This window comes from Hemitrygon akajei, chromosome 7 (genome assembly GCF_048418815.1).
Source record: "Hemitrygon akajei chromosome 7, sHemAka1.3, whole genome shotgun sequence".
NCBI classification, from domain to species: Eukaryota; Metazoa; Chordata; class Chondrichthyes; order Myliobatiformes; family Dasyatidae; genus Hemitrygon; species Hemitrygon akajei.
The window spans coordinates 137,271,023-137,294,853 of NC_133130.1; the positions used below are offsets into that span (position 1 = coordinate 137,271,023).

Here is a 23,831-nt window from a genome sequence, read left to right on the forward strand (position 1 = left end):
AGCGCTTCTCCCTATAGATGCTGCCTGGCCTGCTGTGTTCCACCAGCATTCTGTGTGTGTTGTTGTTTGAATTTCCAGCATCTGCAGATTTCCTCGTGTTTGCTAAGTTATTTGCTCACCAGTTTTTCACTGGATGGTCACCGATCAGGAATAAATAAATCAAATTGTAATTGTGTAGTCTGAGCTGGGTATCTGATTAGCTGGTTACTCCTTAGAGCAGGGGAGCTGGGCCCTGGCCTGCACTCACTCAGCAGTCCTTCCCAGAAGCCACTATAGTGTTACCTAGCAACCAGGAGCAGGGAACCTTAGCCATGATTTCTTGTTCACTCTGGGTCCAATCAAAGGTTCACTTGTTCGACCCTTATGTCATTTTCATGCTTGTAAGTCTCTACTGGATACTAAGAGCATCCAAGTACTGCAGAAAAATCCCATCTGCAAGTTGCTCGATAGCTAGCAACGGAGTTGGACTTTTGCGTACTGTTGTTGTGTTGTCATCTGGACTTGTTGTGTACCTTTGTGCCAAGATGGCACGTGGTGCAATTGATTGTCTTGGACATTTGAACTGTGATCGCGAGACCCTGTTGGACATTGGCAATGTGGAATACTGTAAACCCAGTTCACTGGTTCATTGGCGAGACCAATTGTGGGGGAGCTCCATTGCATCGATTGTGGAGAGAACTAGGCCCTCACTGAGGAGTTGCCCGTTGCAGTTGGTCAGGGAGGGAGGAGACGTTGGAGGCAGTGTGGGAGAGAGCAGAGCCCTTTGTGAGTGTACTGGAATCTGTATTGAGTTGAGAATGGTCCCTCACGTTGGTGCTGTTCTCCAATGTTTGCTCAGTGCAGCCCTCTGGTGTTTGCTCGATGGAAGAACAAGCTGGACCAGGACAACTTACCATCAATCTACAGTCATATCACTCAGGGACTTGGGCTATATATATTTTTCCTTGTGACTGCATGTTTGTCTGCAATCCTGCTGTCTGTGCAATGTGCTGTGAGCTGTTGATGATGCATTTTGCACTTGGGCCCTGGAGGAATGCTGTTTCCTTTGCTGTACGTATTCATGTATGGCTAAATGATAATTAAACTTGAACTTGACCACAATCAACTAACTCAATACAGAGGAACTTAGGACTGTGGACTTCAATGCCAACATATTCACCCAGCTATAGGGAAGTTGTAACTTAGCTGGAAAGGGTGCAGAAAAGATTCAGTAGGATGATACCGGACTAAAACTAGGGGTATAGACTTAAGGTGAGAGGGGAAAGATTTAAAGGGGACTTGAGCAGGCAAGGTTTTTTCATGGAGAGACAGTGATGAGATAAGCTGCCAGAGGAAGTGACAGAGATGGGTGCAATCACAACTTTTAAAAGACATTTGGACAGATACATAGGTAGGAAAAGCCCCGAAGGATATTGGCCAATTGCAGGCAAATAGGACTAAATCAAGTAGGCACTACTTCATTGGTTTGGTCAGCATGGACAAGTTGGGCAGAAGGGTCTGTTTCCATGTTTATATAACATTGGTTCTATGAAATCAAAACTCCTTGAAAAGCACCAGGCAGCACAATGTCAAGGGGTGAAGGATCTTGACCCAAAACTTCAACTGTCAACTCCACTCCACGGATGCCCTGCCAGAGTTTCTCTAGCAGCTCGATTTTTGCTGCAGGTCCCAACTTCTGCACTCATTCCTGGACCTCTCCAGGTGCCCTTTGAACAGCCCTGCGGAACCTGCTTCCACTGTCTGCTCAGGTTCTGTATTAAATATTTTAAAAGCCTTCACTAACTGAGAGCTGAGGTTTGCGTGACAAAACTTGGGGCCAACATTGTCCTCACTTCCTTTCTGGTTCTGGTAGTTTAATTTTCTGAAATCCAGCTATGGAGCAGCAAAGGAAGGAAGTTCCCTCCCTTGCCTTGTCAAAGCAGGCTGTAATTTGGAATCTCTCTGTTAAGTCTCCTCTGTACTTCAAAGAGATCAGACTCAGAATGACTCCTTGTAACAGGAATCCCTAATCCTTGGTCTTACCCTGGTAGTACTTACATCTCTGTACCTCCCTTAGGACATTTGACATCCTTCTTTAACTACAACATGGCATCAGTAGTTGGATTAATTTGATTTCATAAAGCTGGCTGAGAATAAATTACTGTCATATTCATTTGAAAATGTAGAGTGTGCTTAGCTTTGGTTCTTCCTGATGAAAGTCAGAATATGTAAGGCGATTTTTAAAAATATAATTATATATTAATGATATTTCAAATGGATCTTTTATCTGCAGGAGTGCCACTGGTGAAGGTTGGCAAGAAATAATGCTGGCATGTTTGAGCAAAAGTCCGTGTGATCCACGTTCTGGCATAGACAGAGATGAATGTGGAAGTGATTTTGCCTATTTCTACTTCGTGTCGTTCATTTTCCTTTGTTCTTTTCTGGTAGGTTTAAATTTTCTTAACACCAAGTTAGGTTCTGAAGCATAAATAGTACTTGACTTGATTTCAAGCCTCCTTCCCATTCAGTGCTTTATTTGGTCCTTTGAGAGAGGTAGCACAATTATTCTCTTCAACTTGTTTCATAATGCATGTGCTTCACGTCAACCACTGCAGAACATCTGTGAGGAAAGTTTAAATGAAAATGAGGATTTTCACTTGGGAATTGTGCATTGCATATAAAGACAGAATTTGAAACATTTTCATAAGTTCAAGTACTCACGTGGTTCTTTCAGCCTTTTTTTTAAGCACACAGTAGACTCTTCTTGTCTAAGCACTTGCAGTTCAAAAGGGACTTCAAATCTAAACTTAATTGTTCATTTAGAGTGCCTGTCATTTCTCCTGTTGCTTTTGTAGTTAAAATGGTATTGTCCTAGGCATGAGCTCCATGACAAATTATCTCTGTAATGAAACAGAAAAGATCAAAAAAGGATGAGGTTACTTAGTGGACATAGGTGTCAGCAGACATAGTGAATGTTTTTTTTATTAAAAACAGTGATGTATTGGGTGCAGGGGCTTTCAAAAGCTAAATCAATTAACTCCCAAACCTTCTATATGCACATACATTTCTAAATACTAACAGAAACTTGTTCGGAATATTTTGGTCATCTGCACGACAGCATTGATGAGAGAACTACAAATAAATAGAACTCATCAGCAAGTGCAATTAATTTGAAGATTTATTCAGATGCAACTAATGAATCAATCATTCATGTGCACTCTGTGAAAAGACACAAACTGCTTACATTATCTTTCAAGCGAAACTGTGGCACAATCTTCGATACTAATTTCCTATTATTGCTGCCAAATGTGATGTTGCACCATTTTATTGAGTAAGGAAGTATTAACGGTCAGATGTGATATATCGTAGTGGGTGGTCATTCTGCAAACTATTTGTTGGGTTTACTGCTCCTCGGCACCTTGTGCCAAAGCAAGAGCAATCATTGTCATTGGGATGGGTTGCTGTACACTCTCAGCCAGGTCTCAGCCAGAAGACAGAGAAGATAAAGAGAGAGAGTTTTGCAGAAGTCTTCTGAGACTTCACTAAAAATCTGGAGGGAGATATAAATGGTGCCTGAATCAATAGCTATGGGTTTACTCAATCAGATAAAATTAACCCGAGCAAGCTGGCAATATCAAGGCCAGGACATTTTAAGTGACAGTTCAGCAAACTACAACAGACTCCCATCTTATTGAGACAAAAGAGATACAGGACCAAAGGTCAGGGCAGAACACTGAGTGTCTAAAGGTGGGTTCCCAGTGCCTCTACTTATCATTCATGCATTCATTGTACAAGTACAAAACATAACATGATTATGGAGAACAGAGATCTCTTGGTCTAATGGGAGAAGTATGAGCACTAGAAGCAAAAAGTTAACAAAATTTTAATGTGGAATATAATTTAATGAAAAGCTCTGCCAGCTGTGTCCAATTTTTTGAAGGAACCATTTTACCTGTTACATTGATGAAAGACAGGCAAGTAAGAATTAGACTTAAAAGCTCAGGCATCACAGTTATTACTTTTGTTAGTGAAACTGAAATAAATTCAAAACAGCTTTGAACGTAAAATTTATGTTGAAATATTAGCTAAAACTCTCTCTGGCTTAAGAAAAAATTGCAGCAGATACTTTTCAGGAAGTTATAGTTTTTGAATAAATTATGTCCTCATTGCCCTGTGTTGTATTTACAATGCTGATCTAAAGAATTTACAAGGATATATTTTTTTAAAAGCTGCTAGGGCTTTTATAGATACTTCTGCTGCCCAGTTTTATTTCACGTTCAAAACGGACAGTACAAGGAACTGAAGTAAAACTCTATGGTTTAGGAATCATCACCTCAGCAGATGAAGCACAGCTGTGTTCATAAGACATCCCCTTATCTATTATTTAAAATGGAATGCAACTTTATATTTTAACTTCTTTAACTTCTCTGCTGAAATCGTGAACAAAATATAGTTATAGCAAATCTCAAATGCTTACCTGTTTCTTGTGCTAATTAGCATTATTGAGCTAAAGGGAAATTGATGGGATGGGATGCTTGGAATTTTCTATCAATTTATCCTTCACAACTTTTGGAAAATGTAAAATACTCAGTGTTTTATTTTTGACTAAAGTTTAACTAAAACTAAAGTTTAGTATGTGAGCATCTGATAATCAATCCAAAGGGATTTTAAAGAACTTAGGAAAGTTGATTGCACTTTCTGCACATTTAATTACCTATAATTAGCAATTTACATCTCAGAGTAAAATGTTGCACTTGTGTTCAAATATTTAGTAGTGAGCAAATTCATGTCTGGGGATGGGGGGGGGGTAAACAAAAATATTAGCCCACTGCACTGTAGTTTTTGCAGTGTAATTGCATTTTTTTTGCATCAGAAATTGCCTTGCTTAGCTCCATTTTCACCAAGCTGCTCAATCTGAAATGGACTGTATGTTAATTCACAAAACAGGCATTTAGGGGAAACATTGGCAGTGGCATCCATTAACTTCCACGTGTTAAATGCTTTCTCAATAACCACCACTACTTCTGTGAGCCTCCAACCCCACCACAAACTCCAGATCTCTGTGTCCCTTCCAAGCTTTAAGCTCCACTATCTGTGGCTGGTCCTTGAATTCTAAAATCTCCCTCTCGACTTTCCCTTTCCATTCCTCTCTCTAATCCACTGCTTAAAGCCTCACCTTTGGCAGTGTACAGTTTGTTCACGATCACTATTAACACTTAACAGTAACTCTGATCTCTTCACAGTTGGCATCACATTCTGTATGTGATTCTTCTAAAGAAGGTCCTAGGTCATATATAAAGGCAGAAAGATCTGAGTTGTTACCTGCAATCCACTCTTGCTGTTTTAGTACAATTTTATTCCAGCAACATCTGTCTTTTCAGATTGAAGTAATCTCCTTTTGAGATGCTCGCACTGACAAAGGGCAGTGAGGAACCAGGAACTGATGCACAGTATGTGCATCCTCTGTTAGGAAAACTGGGATTCCTCCTGTTTTTAAGGCAATGTCCTGATACCTCAAGAAGCCAAATGAATCCTATGAATCATCTGAGACCAACAAAGATGCACAGAGACTCCTGCAACCCAATAACCCAGCAGGTGACTCAATTAACCCATACCACATCCAATCAGTCAATGCTGAGTGCAAGATCTCCATCAGTAGGTGAAAAAGACATCACCATTACACCAGAGCTATTACACAGAGGTGGAACTAATGTTCAAGAAATGTAAACATTAGAAGTATCCTATTTGTTACGGCATCAAAGTCCTTTTGTTAGTTCCATGAATCTGGCACCAACTAAAATTCTTCAGTCTAGGCACACTTGCATCTCATTGCATTGACCTCTGTCATGCATGTGAGTTCTTTAATGCAGTACAGATGTACCTTCAGGAGGAACAGATGGAAGATTGGTTTGGAGGCCCATTCCTCAGAGCTGGCTTTGTGGTAAATTAAAATAATTCATTGCAAAGTATTTCATTAAGTCTTGCACAGTGGAATTGCATTGATTAAGGAAGAAGAATTGATCAGCCCCCCCCCACCATTCTGAGGCCCTCCACTGCAAATTCTGGAGCTACTATTCTATGAAAGGTGCCAATGGTATTTTTACCCAATATATTTCTGAAGCGGGGGGGCGGGTGAGGTCTGGGCCTGACGTCCCACTCACCCAGGGAAAGTGCACGCGCAATACATCGCCTCTCCTTTCCCGGTGCAGTGATCGTCAAGTGGTCACTGGCTGGCTTGCTAGGCAGGAGGCCACTGCAAATGGCCTCTCCTACACTGCTGCGTCCGTAGCAACACCTTCTCGTCGGTGACCCCCGTTTCCACCAAGCTTGCTTTGTCACGGCGCGACCGAGTGTCCGGCGGTATAACTGGGCGGGTAGGCTGGGCTCGTTAGCCTTGGTTGGCAGCCAACCTAAGAGAAGGACTGCTCTGACTCCAAACCCGGGCAGGTGGGGCTCATCAGCCTCGTCAGGCCATCCACCTAGGAGAAGGACACTCCGACGTAACTCCTACGACCCGAGGACATCGCTGTCACCGTCCCAGCTTGGTAGGCTATGGCCGATGAACCCCAGGTGTAAAGGGTGGGGCCAGTACCGCGCACACTGCACTCCACCTAAAAAAAAAAATCCATTGCGCAGGCTGAAGGACACTCCCACGTCCACGACCATCCTCTCTGCTGTATTAGCCTCGTCAGCCACCAGCGAGCCTGCAGCAGACGCGGGCAGCCCCGTTCCTAAATCTTCGTTCGTGAAGCCAAGCCATGGTGATTTATGAAGAAAGGGTACTAACAGGTTCAAAGAGGGAGAATGTATTTTCCTCAGCTCTGTAGGACATACCGATCTCTGCTCTCCCTTCAAAACGTGTGACACGCCAAAGCAATTCTGTGGTTTAAAATCTAATTTTATTAGAGTAAAGAGATTTTAAAATAAAAATTGGCAGCAAATATTCGTGGATCGTTTGAATCAGATTGACATTTTCTGTAGCTTCCTGAAAAATGGTGTTACGCAGCTTACCACAAATAAATCAAGAAGATTGTCGAAATCAAGACAAAGTTAATGTTTCACTCCTGGCCTTAATGAATGGATGCAGTGTGCAGGATCACAACTGTGACAGATGTGTACCTAGTCCACCAGTTGGTACTTTCACCAATTGAGGACCCCATTGCTCATTTCCTTCACACCCTTGAACATATCAATGCATTTATCTTGGGAAGTTTCAAAGGTACATTTAATGCCAGAAAAATGTATACAATATACATCCTGAAATGCTTTTTCTTCAAAACCATCCACAAAAACAGAGGAGTGCCCCTAAAGTATGAATGACAGTTAAATGTTAGAACCCCAAAGCCCCCCCAGCTTTCCCCTCCCCGCACTTGCGGAAGCAGCAGCAAAGCAACGATTCCTCCCTCCCCCACCAGCAAAAAAAAAGCATCGGCACCCTCCACCGAGTACTCAAATGTGAACAAAGTAACAGCAAAGACACAGACTTGCAGTACTCCAAAGACTACTCGTTCACCTGGTATTCGACATACCACAGGCTCTCTCTCTCTCCCTGATAGAGTGTGTCTGTTTCACAGCAAGACTTAACAAACAACTCACTGGTTTACAATGTTAAAAGTTCGTTGCGTCCCTTTTTCCGAGCTCTGTGCCCAAAGACCTCAGGTCTCTGGGCACACAGCCAAAGATCTTCCATCTTCCACGACACGCGTATCTCCTGCCCAGACACTGACGTCCAATCCCTGTCTCCAGAGCCAGGAAATCTCAGTCCTCCAAGGCAAGCAAAACTCTTAGTCCAAGCCCTTGGCATGCCAAACAACGGCTATTCTTGAAATTCTGAGAGTGGGTCCCATTCTCACAAAGAACCTTAGTCAGCATGTAACTCCAGGTTAGGGTCTTCAAAAGAACCCTGAAAGGGGAAAATAGAGATATTAAAGATGGAAACAGAGCTGTTTCTGAAGATGCAAGCAAAGGAATCGCCATTAGGCGCCATTAGTCCTAAACTCCTCCTTCCAGTAAAGGAGTGGTATTCTTTGCTCACCTTCTTGACTTCTAAGCAGTACACTGTGCTCACTCTGATTGAATCAAGAGAAACAATGGTGTCTATATTGGCCCAGCTAAACTATGACCCCGTCAAGGTGATCCACAACTGGTTACTTAACGTATGACCTAATCAAGTGAAACACAAGGATCCACATGAGTCTAATTAAACACTCCACCTGACCTGGAAAAAAATTCAAAAGCAACATTTTTTTGTTGATATGTACATTCCTGATAACTGGAAGATCAGTGGTTGCTTCTGGACCAGTCTGTTGTGAACAGTTATTGCTGTGACAGGTGACCTGACATACCCTCAGCGAATGAGATATGGTCTGAGCTTTAGGTAAACTCTGTGTGCTCCTTCCTCAATATCACTCGGTATCCACTCCTCTGCAGCTGATTGCTGCACAATAGATCTGAGGGGCCTCACGATCTGTGCTGATATTGTGTGTACCCATTTGGAAGTGCTCAGCTTAAGTGAAGACTCCAAGCCCCATCTGGTGTACTGTACATCTACAAGTGTCTTCCTTTTATGAAGATCTTACTTAATCAAATTACACTTCAAGGACTCGTTTAACTTCACTGCTTTAGTCTCTTTCTGAAGGGGGCCTTGTTGTTCCTTTCTGCACCTTGTGGCGCGTCGGGCAGCAATCTTGCTATTTCCTTAGCTTTTTATTTGTCTGTTTTATGAGTCTGAGTTGCCAGCTCGACGCTCAACCCAGCATGGATGGAAAGTGTTGAAGGAGCTGGCCAGATTCGAACCTGTGACCAGTAGCCTCGAAGTCTGACGTGGATGCCACTACACCACCGGCCAGCACACTGAAGGGGTCTAGGTGTCAGTAATCATTATTTGTTCTGTTGGCCCCCCTCCTACTGTGAAGGAGATACTTCTAGCTAACAAAGCAGATTAAACATCACTCATTTTAAGTGAAGAAACTTAATCCTAAAGAGTAATTCATAACAGAGATTTATAAATTACAAAGGATTTTCAAACACAAGTGCAAATCTTACAAACTAGAAAAACATACCAAAGAGTTGCAAACAAACAAGCTATCCGCTACAGAGACCAACGCTGAGGAATAAGAGCAACACACTCAAAGTGCTGGAGGAAATCAGCAGGCCAGGCAGCATCTATGGAAAAATGTACAGTTAACGTTTCGGGCTGAGACCCTTTGGCAGAAACATCCAGCATCTGCAGGTTTTCTCTCATTGAGGAATAAATGCTGTTTCTTCTCTCTGTCACTCCAACCAAAGCCAAATGCCTTCCAACATTTATTGTGTCTTCTATTCAATGACATCATCGGTGTCCAACACAATCAATCAGCGTTCTCGTCAATACTTCTTGCATAAATATTAGAATGGCAACAGAGGCTCTTTTTCAAGCTTCTATTGCCATTTTAATATTTATTACATTAGACAACTACAGAGGCAATGTGCAATAGGGCGATGTTGAGTTTTCAGGGATTTCATTCAAAACTACCCTTTTGTAAAGTTAAGTTTTATATTGTTTACTGAATTCAATAAATGATCCATGTGATTCTTTTTATCCTTTTCTAGATGTTAAATCTTTTTGTAGCTGTCATTATGGACAATTTTGAATATTTAACCCGTGACTCCTCCATCTTGGGACCTCACCACTTGGATGAGTTCATCCGTGTCTGGGCTGACTACGATCCAGGAGCCTGGTGAGTAAAACTGAACTTACTTCCAAGTGGAATGTCCAGCACTGAATAGGATGGATTTGACTGAACGCGAGATCTGTGTGATGTCGCATTATTCCACCTATAATGTTGAAAAGAATTCGATTAAATATTTTGAGGAGAGCTGTGCTGAGAATGTCTCTCCCAGAAATCGGCTAGAAATTTGTAGCAACATCTGGCTTTTCCAGTGCCTTTATTATCCAACGACAGAATAACAATGAGAAGAAATGACTGAAAACAGGAGTTGAGAATGTAACCATAAGGGTGCAAAGCTGTAACGTCTTTATATGATTGTGCCAGATGTATTCTTGAAGAGATGAAAGCCCTGAAAAATTACCATAACTTTGTCTTTATTCTCCACTTTCCTTCCCAGCAGGGCTTCCATTGTGCAATCTTTCATTCCCCAAACAAGAAAGTGCCCACACAAGCGGGTCTTTTCAAAGTCCCTGGCCTCTTGGGCATGCACAGGAGCACTCTGTAGTCCTCCAAGTGTAGGTTCCTATCATCCGGTTGATGTATTGACATCTTGACATAGCTGAGATGTATGCATTCTTTAGGTCAGGGGTTTTCAACCTGGGGTCCACGGAACCCCTGCTTAATGGTATTGGTCCGTGGCATAAAGAAGCTTGGGAGCCTTCGCATTGCGTAAATGTGTACCCTAGTTTTGTTTAGGCAGCCCCAGTCAAATGGAACACTTCAACTGTGCTTCTGCCTCCATTTTTTTCTTATTATTTATCACACTGCTGTTAGAGTGTGTTTGGCCTTGGCCCTGATTCGTTGGGCTGAGGTATAGCTTTGTTTACATGGCTACACTCGGCTGGAAGGAAGCACATTTCCCCACACTAAGGACAAAATGGGGCCTTCCTTCCTCATCAACTTCAGCCCACAATAACCTGTTCATAAGATTCCACCGTAGATCCAGTATATACATTGCTGCATTCTCCATTTTAGCTTTCTACGGTTAGGGGCCAGTGTGATCCATGAACTCCCACTGCAGGCTGTTTAAAGCAAACGCAGGAAGGGTTTTCCAAAGAGTTTTATAACGTCAAAAAGTTCAAATCTTTGAAGCAAACAAATGTATAAAGCAAACATCATTTATTAATCAATAACTTTGATTAAAAGTTAATGTGATTGATCCAAAACATGAAATCAGACTCTTCTGCACTGTGGCTAGCTGGGAAAAATAAGCTGATGTCTCCCTTTGTTTAATTCTGCCTGCAAGAACAGTTAATGTTTGTCGGATGTTGGCTGACATGACTGACCACTCTCTGGAAGATTGTCATTAATCGGTGGATAAAGCCACCGTTACTAGTTACTGTGCAATGAAGCAAGGAAATAGATAATCAGTCCCTTTCTATTAACATTGAACTTCCCTCTGCATGAGGAAAGAACAGCAGAGACAGTTGCTAAAATAAGTTGCATTTCGCAACCAGAGTCGGATTGTTTCTAAATTGTTATATCCTGGTAATTTCAATAATGAGGTATTTTTCCATGTAAGCTTTTGGAGGACAAAAGAATGCTTCTTTTAAATTGAGTTCTCCTGAAACCCTTGTGCCATTGTAATTTTTTTTTTTACAAAACTATGATTTTAAATTCTACATTCATATCCCTCTGTAAGGACAAACCTTAGAGGTCAGAGAACCATAGGAATTTGTTCAAAATAACAATATCTCATTATTATGAAATATGAAGCCCAGGTGCGAATGGGTAACTATGATGTTGTCGGGATAACGGAAACATGGCTGCAGGGAGATCAGACCTGGGAAATGAACGTTCAAGGGTATACGTGCTATCGTAGGGACAGAAATGTGGGCAGAGGGGGTGGGGTGGCCCTGTTGGTGAGGAATGAGATTCAGTCCTTTGCAAGGGGGGACATAGGGTCAGGAGAAGTAGAGTCTGTGTGGGTAGAACTGAGGAACAGTAAGGGCAAAAGGACCCAAATGGGTCTTGTCTACAGGCCACCAAACAGTAGCATGGATATTGGGTGCAAGTTGAATAGGGAGTTAACATTGGCATGTGGCAAAGGTAATGTTGCAGTAGTTATGGGGGATTTCAACATGCAGGTGAACTGGGAGAATCAGGTTGGTGCTGGACCACAGGATAGGGAGTTTGTAGAGTGCCTACGGGATGCATTCTTGGAACAGCTTGTACGAGAGCCGACCAGGGATAAGACTATTCTGGATTTAGTGTTATGTAATGAACAGGATTTGATAAGCGATCTTGCAGTAAGGGAGCCATTAGGAGGTAGTGATCATAATATGATGTTTTTATCTGCAATTTGAGAAGGATAAGGGCAGATCAGAGGTGTCAGTGTTGCAGTTGAACAGGGGAAACTATGGAGCCATGAGGGATGAGCTGGCCAAAGTTGACTGGACGGATAACCTAGCAGAAAAGACAGTGGAACAGCAATGTCAGGTATTCTTGGGAATAATGCACAAGGTGCAAAATCAGTTCATCCCCCAGAGAAGGAAGAATTCAAAGGGGGGAAAGGGGCCACAGTGGTTGACAAAGGAAGTCAGAGATTGCATAGCATTAAAAAAAAGGAAGTATGACAGAGCTAAGGTGAGTGGGAGGACAGATGATTGGGAAGTTTTTAAGGAACAACAGAACTTAACTAAAAAGACAATACGGGGAGAAAAAATGAGGTACGAACGCAAGCTAGCCAGGAATATAAAGGAAGATAGCAAAAGCTTTTTTAGGTACGTGAAGAGAAAGAAGATAGTTAAGAACAATATTGGGCCCTTGAAGAATGAATTAGGTGAAATTGTTATGGGAAACAGAGAAATGGCAGAAGAATTTAATGAGTACTTTAGATCTGTTTTCACTAAGGAAGACACAAGCAATCTCCCAGATGTATGGATGGGCCAAGGACATAGGGTAACAGAGGAAATGAAACAGATTGACATTAGGAAGGAAACAGTGTTGAGAAGACTGATGGGACTGAAAGCTGACAAATCCCCAGGTCCAGATGGTCTGCATCCTAGGGTACTAAAGGAGGTGGCCCTGGAAATTGCAGATGCATTGGTAATCATTTTCCAATGTTCCTTCGATTCAGGATCAGTTCCTGAGGATTGGAGAATGGCTAATGTTATCCCACTTTTTAAGAAAGGAGGGAGGGAGAAAACAGAGAACTGTCGACCTGTCAGCCTGACATCGGTGGTGGGAAAGATTAGAGTCCATTATTAAGGATGAAATAGTGGCATATCTAGATAGCAGTGATAGGATTGGGCCGAGCCAGCTTGGATTTACCAAGGGTAAATCATGCTCGACTAATCTGTTGGAGCTTTTCGAGGATGTAATCAGGAAGTTAGACGGGGGAGATCCAGTGGATGTAGTGTACCTCGATTTTCAGAAGGCATTTGATAAGGTCCCATATAGGAGATTGGTGGGTAAAATCAAAGCTCAGGGCATCGGGGGGAAGACATTGACTTGGATAGAAAACTGGTTGGCAGATAGAAAGCAAAGGGTAGCGGTGAATGGGTGTTTCTCGGAATGGCAGGTGGTGACTAGTGGGGTGCCACAGGGCTCGGTATTGGGACCACAGCTGTTTACAATTTACGTCAACGATTTGGATGAAGGCATTGAAAATAACATCAGCAAATTTGCTGATGATACTAAGCTGGGTGGCAGTGTGACATGTGATGAGGATGTTAGGAGAATTCAGGGTGACTTGGATAGGCTGGGTGAGTGGGCAGATACTTGGCAGATGACGTTTAATGTGAATAAGTGTGACGTTATCCACTTTGGGAGTAAGAACAGGAAGGCAGATTATTATCTGAACGGTGTAGAGTTAGGTAAGGGAGAAATACAAAGTGATCTAGGAGTCCTTGTTCATCAGTCACTGAAGGTGAATGAGCAAGTGCAGCTGGCAGTGAAGAAGGCTAATGGAATGTTGGCCTTTATTACAAAGGGAATTGAGTACAAGAGCAAGGAAATCCTCTTGCATTTGTACAGAGCCCTGGTGAGACCACACCTGGAGTATTGTGTACAGTTTTGGTCTCCAGGGTTAAGGAAGGACATCCTGGCTGTAGAGGAAGTGCAGCGTAGATTCACGAGGTTAATTCCTGGGATGTCTGGACTGTCTTATGCAGAGAGGTTAGAGAGATTGGGCTTGTACACGCTGGAATTAAGGAGATTGAGAGGGGATCTGATTGAAACATATAAGATTATTAAGGGATTGGACAAGATAGAGGCAGGAAATATGTTCCGGATGCTGGGAGAGTCCAGTACCAGAGGGCATGGTTTGAGAATAAGGGGTAGGTCATTTAGGACAGAGTTAAGGAAAAACTTCACCCAGAGAGTTGTGGGGTCTGGAATGCACTGCCTCGGAAGGTAGTGGAGGCCAATTCTCTGGATGCTTTCAAGAAGGAGCTAGATAGGTATCTTATGGATAGGGGAATCAAGGGATATGGGGACAAGGCAGGAACCGGGTATTGATAGTAGATGATCAGCCATGATCTCAAAATGGCGGTGCAGGCTTGAAGGGCCGAATGGTCTACTTCTGCACCTATTGTCTATTGTCTATTATGCAGAAAATAATTGAAAAATTACACACAGAAATCGCATTGTCTTTTGACAGTGCCCTGCTGCTTACATCTTAGGATTTCCATTTTCATCAAATGAAGGTACTTAACTGAAGCTCAAAGGCAAATTGGAAAATTGCGGCTGGTCAGTTATGGTTATTAGAATTGGAACAGATGAGATGTGTCCCTCTTCACATCTGGCTCTCCTGTCCACTATTGAAAAATCAATTCCATCAAAATTCATCCTCAGTCACATCAGTGTGCTGCGCTCCGTCAAATTCATCCCATTCACCTGAGCAACACAAGAGCATAGTGAACTGGCCTTTCAGCTCACAATGCTGGCCAAACCAATTAAGCAAGTGATTAAATTCCTGACTAATCTAATCCTACCTGCCTACAATGTCCATAGCCCCCTCTGCACCTTCATGTTCTTATCTAAAATCCTCCTTAACACCTGTATTGTACCTGCGACACACACAAGTCATCCACGTGTGGATCCAGATAAAGGGCCTCAGCCCGGAACATTTCCTTCCATAGATGCTGCCTGATCTGCTGAGTTTCTGCAGCATTTTGTGTGTTTTGCTCGAGATTCCCAACATCTGCAGAACCTCTTCTGTCTCTGTTGTGTCCGCCTCCACTACCAACCCAGGCAGTGCATTTCAGGCATCCAGGCCTCTCAGGGTGTAAAGTAAAGCTTCCCCCACCCCACATGTTCTCTGAATTTACCTACTCTCACCGTAAATGCATTCCCTCTCGTATTACACATTCTGACCCTGGGAAAAAGGTGGCAACTGTCTAACTCAGCAGGTCGGGCAGCATCCGTGGAAACAAAGTGTCTCGGCCCAAAACGTTGACTGCTCGTTTCCACGGATGCTGCCTGACCTGTTGAGTTCCTCCAGCTTGTTGTACATGTTGCTTTGACCACAGCATCTGCAGTGTACTTTGTGGCAACTGTCTATCTGTTCCTCTCATAAATCTCTACCAGGTCTCCCTCCAGTCTCCACTAGCCCAGGGAAAACAATCCAAGATTGTCCAGAGTAACTAGATATTAAAAGCAGAGCGAGATGTGGAATATGGAATGGGATTTAAGGCCGGACACACACACACACACACACACACACACACACACACACACACACACACACACACACACACACACACACACACACACACACACACACACACACACACACACACACACACACACACACACACGAAAAAAAGTTGAGTCAGAGTTAGAAGGTGTGGGGAGGGGATGAAAAAGATAAGACGATAGATGAAACCGGGAGGGTGGAGGAGTGAAGAGCTGGGAGGTTGATTGGTGCTGGAGAAGGCGGAATCGAATAGGAGAGGACAGAAGGCCATGGAAGAAGGAGGAGCACCAGAGAGTGCAGGCAAGGAGATAAAGTGAGAGAGGGAAAAGGAAATGGTGAAAGGGGAGTGTGGGTGGCCATTCCCAGAGTTCGAGAAATCAATGTCATTGTCATCAGGTTGGAGGCCACCCAGACAGAATATAAGGTGTTGCTCCTCCGACCTGAGTGTGGCCTCATCACATCAGTCGAGGAGGCCATAGATTGACAGGTTGGAATGGGAACGGGATCTCCCAGAGGCTGCCCATTTTAATTATATTTCCGAAATGTCACTTCCCACCCCATCCCCTTTCACCATTCCCCATTCCCTTTTCACTCTCTCACCTTACCTCCTTGCCTGCACTCTCTGAATCTCCAAACCCCTTTTCTTTCTTCCATGGCCTTCTGACCTCTCCTATTAGATTCCCCCATCTCCAGCCCTGTATCTCTTGCACCAATCAACTCGCCAGCTCTTTGCTTCACCCCTCCCCCTCCTGGTTTCACCTATTACCTTGTGTTTCTTCCTCCCCTCTCACACCTTCTAACTCTGACTCCTGAACTTTTTTCCCTCCAGTCCCGATGAAGGGTCTCAGCCCGGAAACGTCGACTGTACTCTTACCCGTAGATGCTGCCTGACCTGCTAAGTTCCTCCAGCATGTTGTGTGTGTTGCTTGAAATGTAATATTTATGCGATTATTTGATTTGGTAGATTATAATGTTGCTAGAATAACTTTACATCAGGATAGGGATAAGGTATGATTTTGGCTGGTTTGTCTTCACCGCATCTTTACCACACCCAAACGAAAAGCATGAAACCCTGTTGTCATTCTGATCCAACGTTTCATCATTGATTATTTTGGTGAGCTTCCCTTTATTGAGGACACTTTGCTCACACTTCAGATGTGCAAAACCCAGTCAGCTCAAACCCTGGGAGAGAAGTGATGGCAGCAATGTCTAGACTGCACGCACTCAGTAATAAAGATACCTCATTAGGTACAACTGTACACCTGCTCGTTAATGCAAATATCCAATCAAGTAATAATGTGGCAGCAACTCAGAAAGCATGTAGACATGGTCAAGAGGTTCAGGTGTTTTTTTTTTCAGCATAGTGAAGAAATGTGACTTCTGTGACTTCCACTGTGGAATGATTGTTGGTGCCAGATGGGGTGGTTTGAGTATCCCAGAAGATGCTGATCTCCTGGGATTTTCACACGCAACAGTCTTTAGAGTTTACAGGGAACAGAGCAAGAAACAAAAATATCCTGTGAGTGGCAGTTCAGTGGGCATAAACTCATTGTTAATGAGAGAGCTTTGTGGAGAATGGTCACACTATTTCAAGCTGACAGTAACTCAGATAACCACACATCACAGCAGTGCTGTGCAGAAGAGCATCTCTGAACACACAGCACATTGAACCTTGAAGTGGATGGGTTACAGCAGAAGAACATCATGAACATACACTAATAAAGTGATTATTATAATAATAATCAAAACAGAAAATGATGGAAATACTCACAGCTCATGTTCCATTCATTTTATTTACTGCAGGTGTGCGAAAAGACAAATACCCAAGCTCATATGAGGGGTGATTGATAAGTTCATGGCCTAAGGTAGACGGAGTCAATTTTAGAAAACCTAGCACATTTATTTTTCAACATAGTCCCCTCCTACATTTACGCACTTAGTCCAGCGGTCGTGGAGCATACGGATCTTGGACTTCCAGAAAGTGTCCACAGCAGGGGTGATTGTTAAGTTCATGGTCTAAGGTAGAAGGAGATGAATTATACAGCTCTCGTTAGGTGCACGTGCAGGTCAACTCTTTCAGTGATTATGCAAAAAGTTTGAAGTTAGTAACTCATTGGGGTGATTGATAAGTTCATGACCTAAGGTAGAAGGAGATGAGTTATTAACTTCAAACTTTCTGCATAATCACTCAAGGAGTTGAACTGCACGTGCATGTAACGAGAGCTGTATAACTCATCTCCTTCTACCTTAGGCCACAAACTTATCAATCACCCCTGCTGCGAACACTTTCTGGAGGTCCAAGATCCGTATGCTCCACGACCGCTGGACTAAGTGTGTAAATGTAGGAGGGGACTATGTTGAAAAATAAATGTGCTAGGTTTTCTGAAATTGACTCTTTCTACTGTAGGCGATGAACTTATCAATCACCTCTCGTATGTTTTCTGTGGAAAGAGAAACAGAGTTAACATTTCCGGTTGAAGATCTTTGGTCAGGACTGTGTGAAGGCGACAAAAAAAGTTTGTTAAGCTGGAGGAAGGGTAGGGGGGAGTTAATGTCTCCGAGAGGATAAAACTGGGGTGACAATGGAGCTAAACTTGAAACTGATCAGTAAGAGAATGGGGGCAGTTAAAGGGGGAAGAACACAGACACAAGGGCACAGAAAAAATAACGAAGTGTTGTGAAATGCAAAGCAGCGGGAGGACGAGCTTATCCGATTGGGATGGGCGTGACCTCCACTCTTCTACAGAAGGGAAAGCAGATGAGAGGGAACTAGCTGGGCCAGTATCACCGACTGGCGGCAGGTGTCTGATACAGACACGAATCAACTTCCGGAGCTCGTAAATTTGAACATTATGTCCAGAAGGTGCTTCCTGCCCAGACTTGGGTTGGGCCTCAGTGTAATCGTACAGGAGACAACAGACCAATAGGCCGGAGTGGTGGTGGGGTGGGGGGGGGGGGGGGTATAGGGAATTAACACGGATCAGGAAGCCTAGTGCCAGCCCCCATTGACTAACTGCTCTGCAAAGCCGTCAGCCAGTCAGCATTTGATTTCTTCAGTGAAGAGGAAACCGCATTGTGAACACTGAAGTCAATACACTAGATTGAAGGAAGGGCACTGATTTACCCGAAAAGACTGTCTGGGTCCCTGGACAGTGAATGTCATAACAAGGAGGTGGTTTGTGGGAAGAGAGAAGTGATTTTTGTGAAATGATGAAAGGGGGGAGAGGGGAAGATATGCAGCTGGTGGAGTTTCTTTTAGGGTGTTGGAAATTGAGGAGAAAGATGTGTTGAATGTGGAGCTTGGTAAGGTGGGAGATGAGGACCAGGGCTACACTCTCTGCATTTTGTGCTGTAGAAGAGTGAGAGAGCTGAGGCGCAGCAGATTGAGCTGGGGTGTTCAAGAGTTTTCATCTCCACTACTGGTTAAGATGGCACCGAGCTGAGGTATCTTTTGAGGTTGTGGCTCAGACAATTGATTATTAGGTTCATAGCAATGGTTTTGGGGGGTGGCGTGGGGAGTTAGCGGACAGGTCAGGGCTTAGGCACAGGGATGAGGGTGAATTAGATGTCAGGGGCAGTAGATGAAGAACCAGGAGCAGGAGTGGTGGTTGGAGTCCGGGTTAGAGCACACTGCATCATAGGCCAGGATTCTGTCAATACTCAGAGGCTGGTTGTCTGGAGGTTGAAACCTGAAGGTCAAAGAACAAAATCGGAGTCTGGAGATTGAGGGCCAAAGGCCAAAACATTTGGGTCTGTGGGTCTGCACCAGTGCCTGAAGGTTGGAAGGCCAATGTCTGGGAGTCCCAGCCAAGGAATGGTGATCAGAGGACTATTGATCAGATTGTCAGAGGACAGGTGATCAAAGGATGGGTGATCAAAAGACAGGTAATCAGATGGTCAAAGGACAGGTGGTCAGAGGGCTGGAAGCAGGGGGCTGGTGGTCAGAGGCCTAGAGGAAGGGGGCTGGTGTCAGAGGCCTGGAGGCAGGGGGCTGGTGGTCCGAGGACTGGTAATCAGATGGCCAGAGGGCTGGTGGTCAGAGGCCTGGAGGCAGGGGGCTGGTGGTCAGTGGCCTGGAGGCAGGGGGCTGGTGGTCAGTGGCCTGGAGGCACGGGGCTGGTGGTCAGAGGACTGGGTAATCAGATGGCCAGAGGGCTGGTGGTCAGAGGCCTGGAGGCAGGGGGCTGGTGGTCAGTGGCCTGGAGGCAGGGGGCTGGTGGTCAGAGGCCTGGAGGCACGGGGCTGGTGGTCAGAGGACTGGGTAATCAGATGGCCAGAGGGCTGGTGGTCAGAGGCCTGGAGGCAGGGGGCTGGTGGTCAGTGGCCTGGAGGCAGGGGGCTGGTGGTCAGTGGCCTGGAGGCAGGGGGCTGGTGGTCAGAGGCCTGGAGGCAGGGGGCTGGTGGTCAGAGGCCTGGAGGCAGCTGGCTGTTTTTGCTTGTGTTGTTCTGCTGAACTTGGTGGCCATGCTGTGTTGGTGCCAGAGTGTGTCATGGCACTTGTGGGCCCCCCCAGCACAACCTCAGGTTGTGTTGGCTGTTAATGCAAACAAAAGTTTGACTGAATGTTTTGATGTACATGTGATAAATAAATCTGAACAATGGGAGAGGGAAAGCCACGGTTCAGGAAGAATAATGACATTTCCAACACAGTTCCAGGAGGGGCAATCATTACTGATTCTTGAAATCTTATATTTAGTGCTAGGACATTCTCTCCCCCCCCCCCCCCAATATACTGGATTCTCCTTTCCAGAGCTCCTGTGCTCCACTAAAATTTCACCCAAGTCACTGTCCTTGTAGGGCTGAACTCTGAGCATCCACTGATGGTATCATATCTTAGTCTGATTGTGCCCACGTCTGATTTCCAGTCTCCAGCAGTTCTCTGTGATTCCTTCAAACCACCACCGGCCTCTTCGCCCTGTCCTATGGCAATCTCCACATGTGTTGGTTTTCCTGACTGAGATGCAGTCTAGATGGGACTAGCTCGCTGAGCACCATGGGTGGCATGACGAGTCGGCCCTAGGGGCCTGCTTCCATGCTGTGCGACTCTATGAGGTGGACGACTACAGGCCTGGACGAAAGCTCATTCTCCATGACACCACCAATTGTCACTGATTGTCACTGATTTGAGTTTTGCAAAGAGGAGTCCGGTACTCACAAACTAAAATTCAACGTCCTATTAATGTTTCGCAGAGGATCTGAGTATGAACAACCAACCAGTCTTTGTTCTCAATGAGATCAGTCTGTGGCCCAGTCTGTATCTGTAGAAAAAGATAGCTGACTTAGCCTTTGTCCGCTGTTTGTATCTCCCTCGGACACAAAGTCCTTGTAGTCATCAGCCTTGCCTTCAACACTGAACACAACTATGAAGGTATTTCTGCTGTTAGTAAGTTTGGGTTCAAACATTTTGAATTCTGACTAGAGATGTGCCTGATTAGTTGCCAAGTTGCTTCACAAATGCTGTAGTTCATGGTGAGCCATTGGCACTTGCACCACTTACAAGAAAAGCCATTGTGCAGTTTGAGAGGTGTCAAGTGTGAGGTCATGCATAGGAATGGTGCAGTGAGTCCTGCCCAAGGGAATTTGACAGCTGGCTGAAAGAATGCCTGTGTATTATGTGAAAAGTTCCCAACATCCCAAAACTTTCCAAACTGTAAACAATTACAGAAAAACTAGTTCAAATGCATGCAAGGTACTCAGTGCCTACATTGAAATGGATGTAGAAACTGCTCATGTTTTGGATCCAAAATGGAACAGGTTGCTCATCTGAATCCTCTGCCATTATTAGTGGGGAATCTTCACCCATACTTCCACACTGAACTTCGTGAGCAGTTCAATGAACAGTAACTTATTGGTATTGGTTTATTATTGTCACATGTGCCAAGAAAGGCTTTGTCTTGCATACTGTTCATGCAGATCACAGCATGGCATAGTTTATTGAAGCAGAGCAAGGTAAAACAGTAACAATACAGAATAAAGTGTAACAGCTACAGAGAGAGTGCAATGCAGGTAAATAATAAAATGCATCATCATAATAAGTTTGATTGTGATATCAAGAATCCATTTAATTGTGCTAGAGAACCATTTAGTGGTCTTATAACAGCAGGGTAGAAGGTGTCCTTGAGCCTGGTGATGTGGACTTTTAGACTTCTCCCTAATGGGGGGGGGGGGAGGGAGGGGAAGAGAGGATTTTGGGGTGGGGAGGTCTTTGATTATTGTGGCTGCTTTAAATCTCATTATTGGGTACACATAGCAAATGTCATTAATTACGTGTGAAGTGCAAGAAATGAGAACTGTGAAGTGAATTAACCTGGAAGAATAAATGTTACAGAGCAACCGAAGAGCACTGTCTGCTATTTCCTAGATTGCTTCCTTCTGCAAGTAACTTGTACAGGCAGACTCGGGGAAATTCGATAGAGGCCACCCATAAAGACAGACAGTAATATATGTGAAGGACAGGTTTCATTAATTGAAACTTGAACACAGACTGGAGTATTCTTTTAAAAGCCAACAGAAATCAAACAAGACAAATGGATTCTAACTTAAATATATGCCAGTTTTACTGAATTTTGTCATTCATTATTATACAATGCCTGGTAACTCTGTGACAATATCTTATGATGATGCACAATTGAGATCTTTATGTACTTTTTCAGGTTTGTTATTGAACATGTTTTACATTTAAATCAAACCTGCTTAGATTACTGTGTTTATATTCCCATTGTGAATGTGTTATTAGTGACAGTCACTCCTCTCATTATACCCTTAAAGTTCAAATGTAAGTATTGTTTTCCTCATGAACTGTCTGGGATTTTCACTCAATAATTAGCGTACAAGCTATTAGCGTGGAATTTAATGTCCAAATAATGACTTCAAATCCAGTTCCTTTAATACCCAAGTCCTGGAAACAAGCATTTTAAAGGGGCTATATCAATTGCAGAAATGTTTCTCATGTTTCTGATCAGGCAACACATCCAGTATTACAAATCTTTTCATTTTAAATATTATAAGTGGAACTTCCACTACTTATTTGTCCACACAGATGAAACAAAAAGTGATATAACTGGCTTTTAATCTACAGTAAATAAATTCTGAAGTTAGTATGCTCACCACTGCAAAAGTGGCTGACTGAGAATGCAAGTTTCATTTTGCAAGCATTTGAATTTATTCTGTGTGTCCCAATTCAATGTTTTTTTTTCATTTTATTATTTCCTGCCCGGTTATTTCATCTTTTTTTCCCTTTTGCTCTGTGTCACTCAGTCAGTTCTCTGATATGAAGCCTTGTGTCATGAATTTATTTGCAGGTCTCGTTTTCTAATCTGTGAAATTCTTTTCCAGTTGCCGGATTCATTATAAGGATATGTACAATTTGTTACGCATTATCTCACCACCTCTTGGCTTAGGAAAGAACTGCCCTCATGGGTTGGCCTATAAGGTTTGGAATTCACCTGGTACATGGATAATCCCAATAGTCCTGACTGTCTGCATTTGACTAGGAATGATTGACCTAATCATCATGTATGATTCATTCCAATATTTGGCTTTTATGAGTTTGCTGGAAACTTCTTGGCATGCAGCCCTGAAAGAAGCCATCATTAATACTACCATTCTACCATTTACTAAACTGTCAATCATTCTTTATTGAAACAAGGATTAGGAGCCTAGATTTCATGGTGAAGATGCATTCCTGTGCAAAGCCTGCATTTGCATTGGAAAATCTTGCACTGATGTTTTGCAATATAATTAACCTGGATTCTGCTTTGTTTTTCCATGTTTGTGATCGTTCCCTTTTTTGTGTTTCTTTTTTGGTTTTTACCTCATTTATTTTGTCAAGTGGGCGCATCACTTACAGTGACATGTATGAGATGCTGAGACACATGTGTCCTCCCTTGGGCCTGGGAAAGAAATGTCCTGCAAGAATCGCCTACAAGGTAGCATATGAACCAAGTGTACACAAGCCAGCCCCGTGTGTCCAGTCCAGATCTGTGCTTTATTTTGTGTGCTGTTATATTTCTGTAACCATTGCATTCTTCCATTTCTTATTCAAAAGTCACATTGTCAATAATACTTAAACTCATCTACGTCTTTCCTAATTGGAAAGCTTGGAGGGGTATTATTCCAAGGAACAATATCTCCCTTCGGATAAGTCCATTTTAAAATAAAATAATTTGTTCCAAATCTTAGCACATAAACACACTCATAGGAATGCTCAGTAAAAAGGGGTTATTTTTATTCCAAGTATTGTTGCTCAGGCCCTTAATACAGATAATCCAGTTATACTTAATATTTATAATCTTATAATAAAGGAAAAAGCAGCACCACAAAGTTTGTATCAAGTAGGCTGGGCTTCTCCCTCAACTTCTCCTCTTCCCCCTCTCTTTCATCCCTCCTCTCTCTCCAGCCCCTGCTCACTCCCCCCTTATCTCCCCTCACCCCCTCTTCTCTTGCTCCTTTTCACCTTCCCTCAGCCCCTCTTCTCTTGCTCCTTTTCACCTTCCCTCTCC

General features: G+C 43.5%; 1 protein-coding gene across 1 annotated transcript in view; it reads left to right on the plus strand.

The window, feature by feature from the left end:
* Window positions 1-23,831, plus strand: part of cacna1ba (calcium channel, voltage-dependent, N type, alpha 1B subunit, a) — an 846,233-nt gene that overhangs the window by 771,228 nt on the left and 51,174 nt on the right. Inside the window, exons 35-37 of the mRNA XM_073052070.1 lie at window positions 2,273-2,423; window positions 9,571-9,698; window positions 23,162-23,258. Coding sequence (XP_072908171.1) covers window positions 2,273-2,423; window positions 9,571-9,698; window positions 23,162-23,258 — 376 coding nt within the window. The remainder of the gene's footprint in view (window positions 1-2,272; window positions 2,424-9,570; window positions 9,699-23,161; window positions 23,259-23,831) is intronic.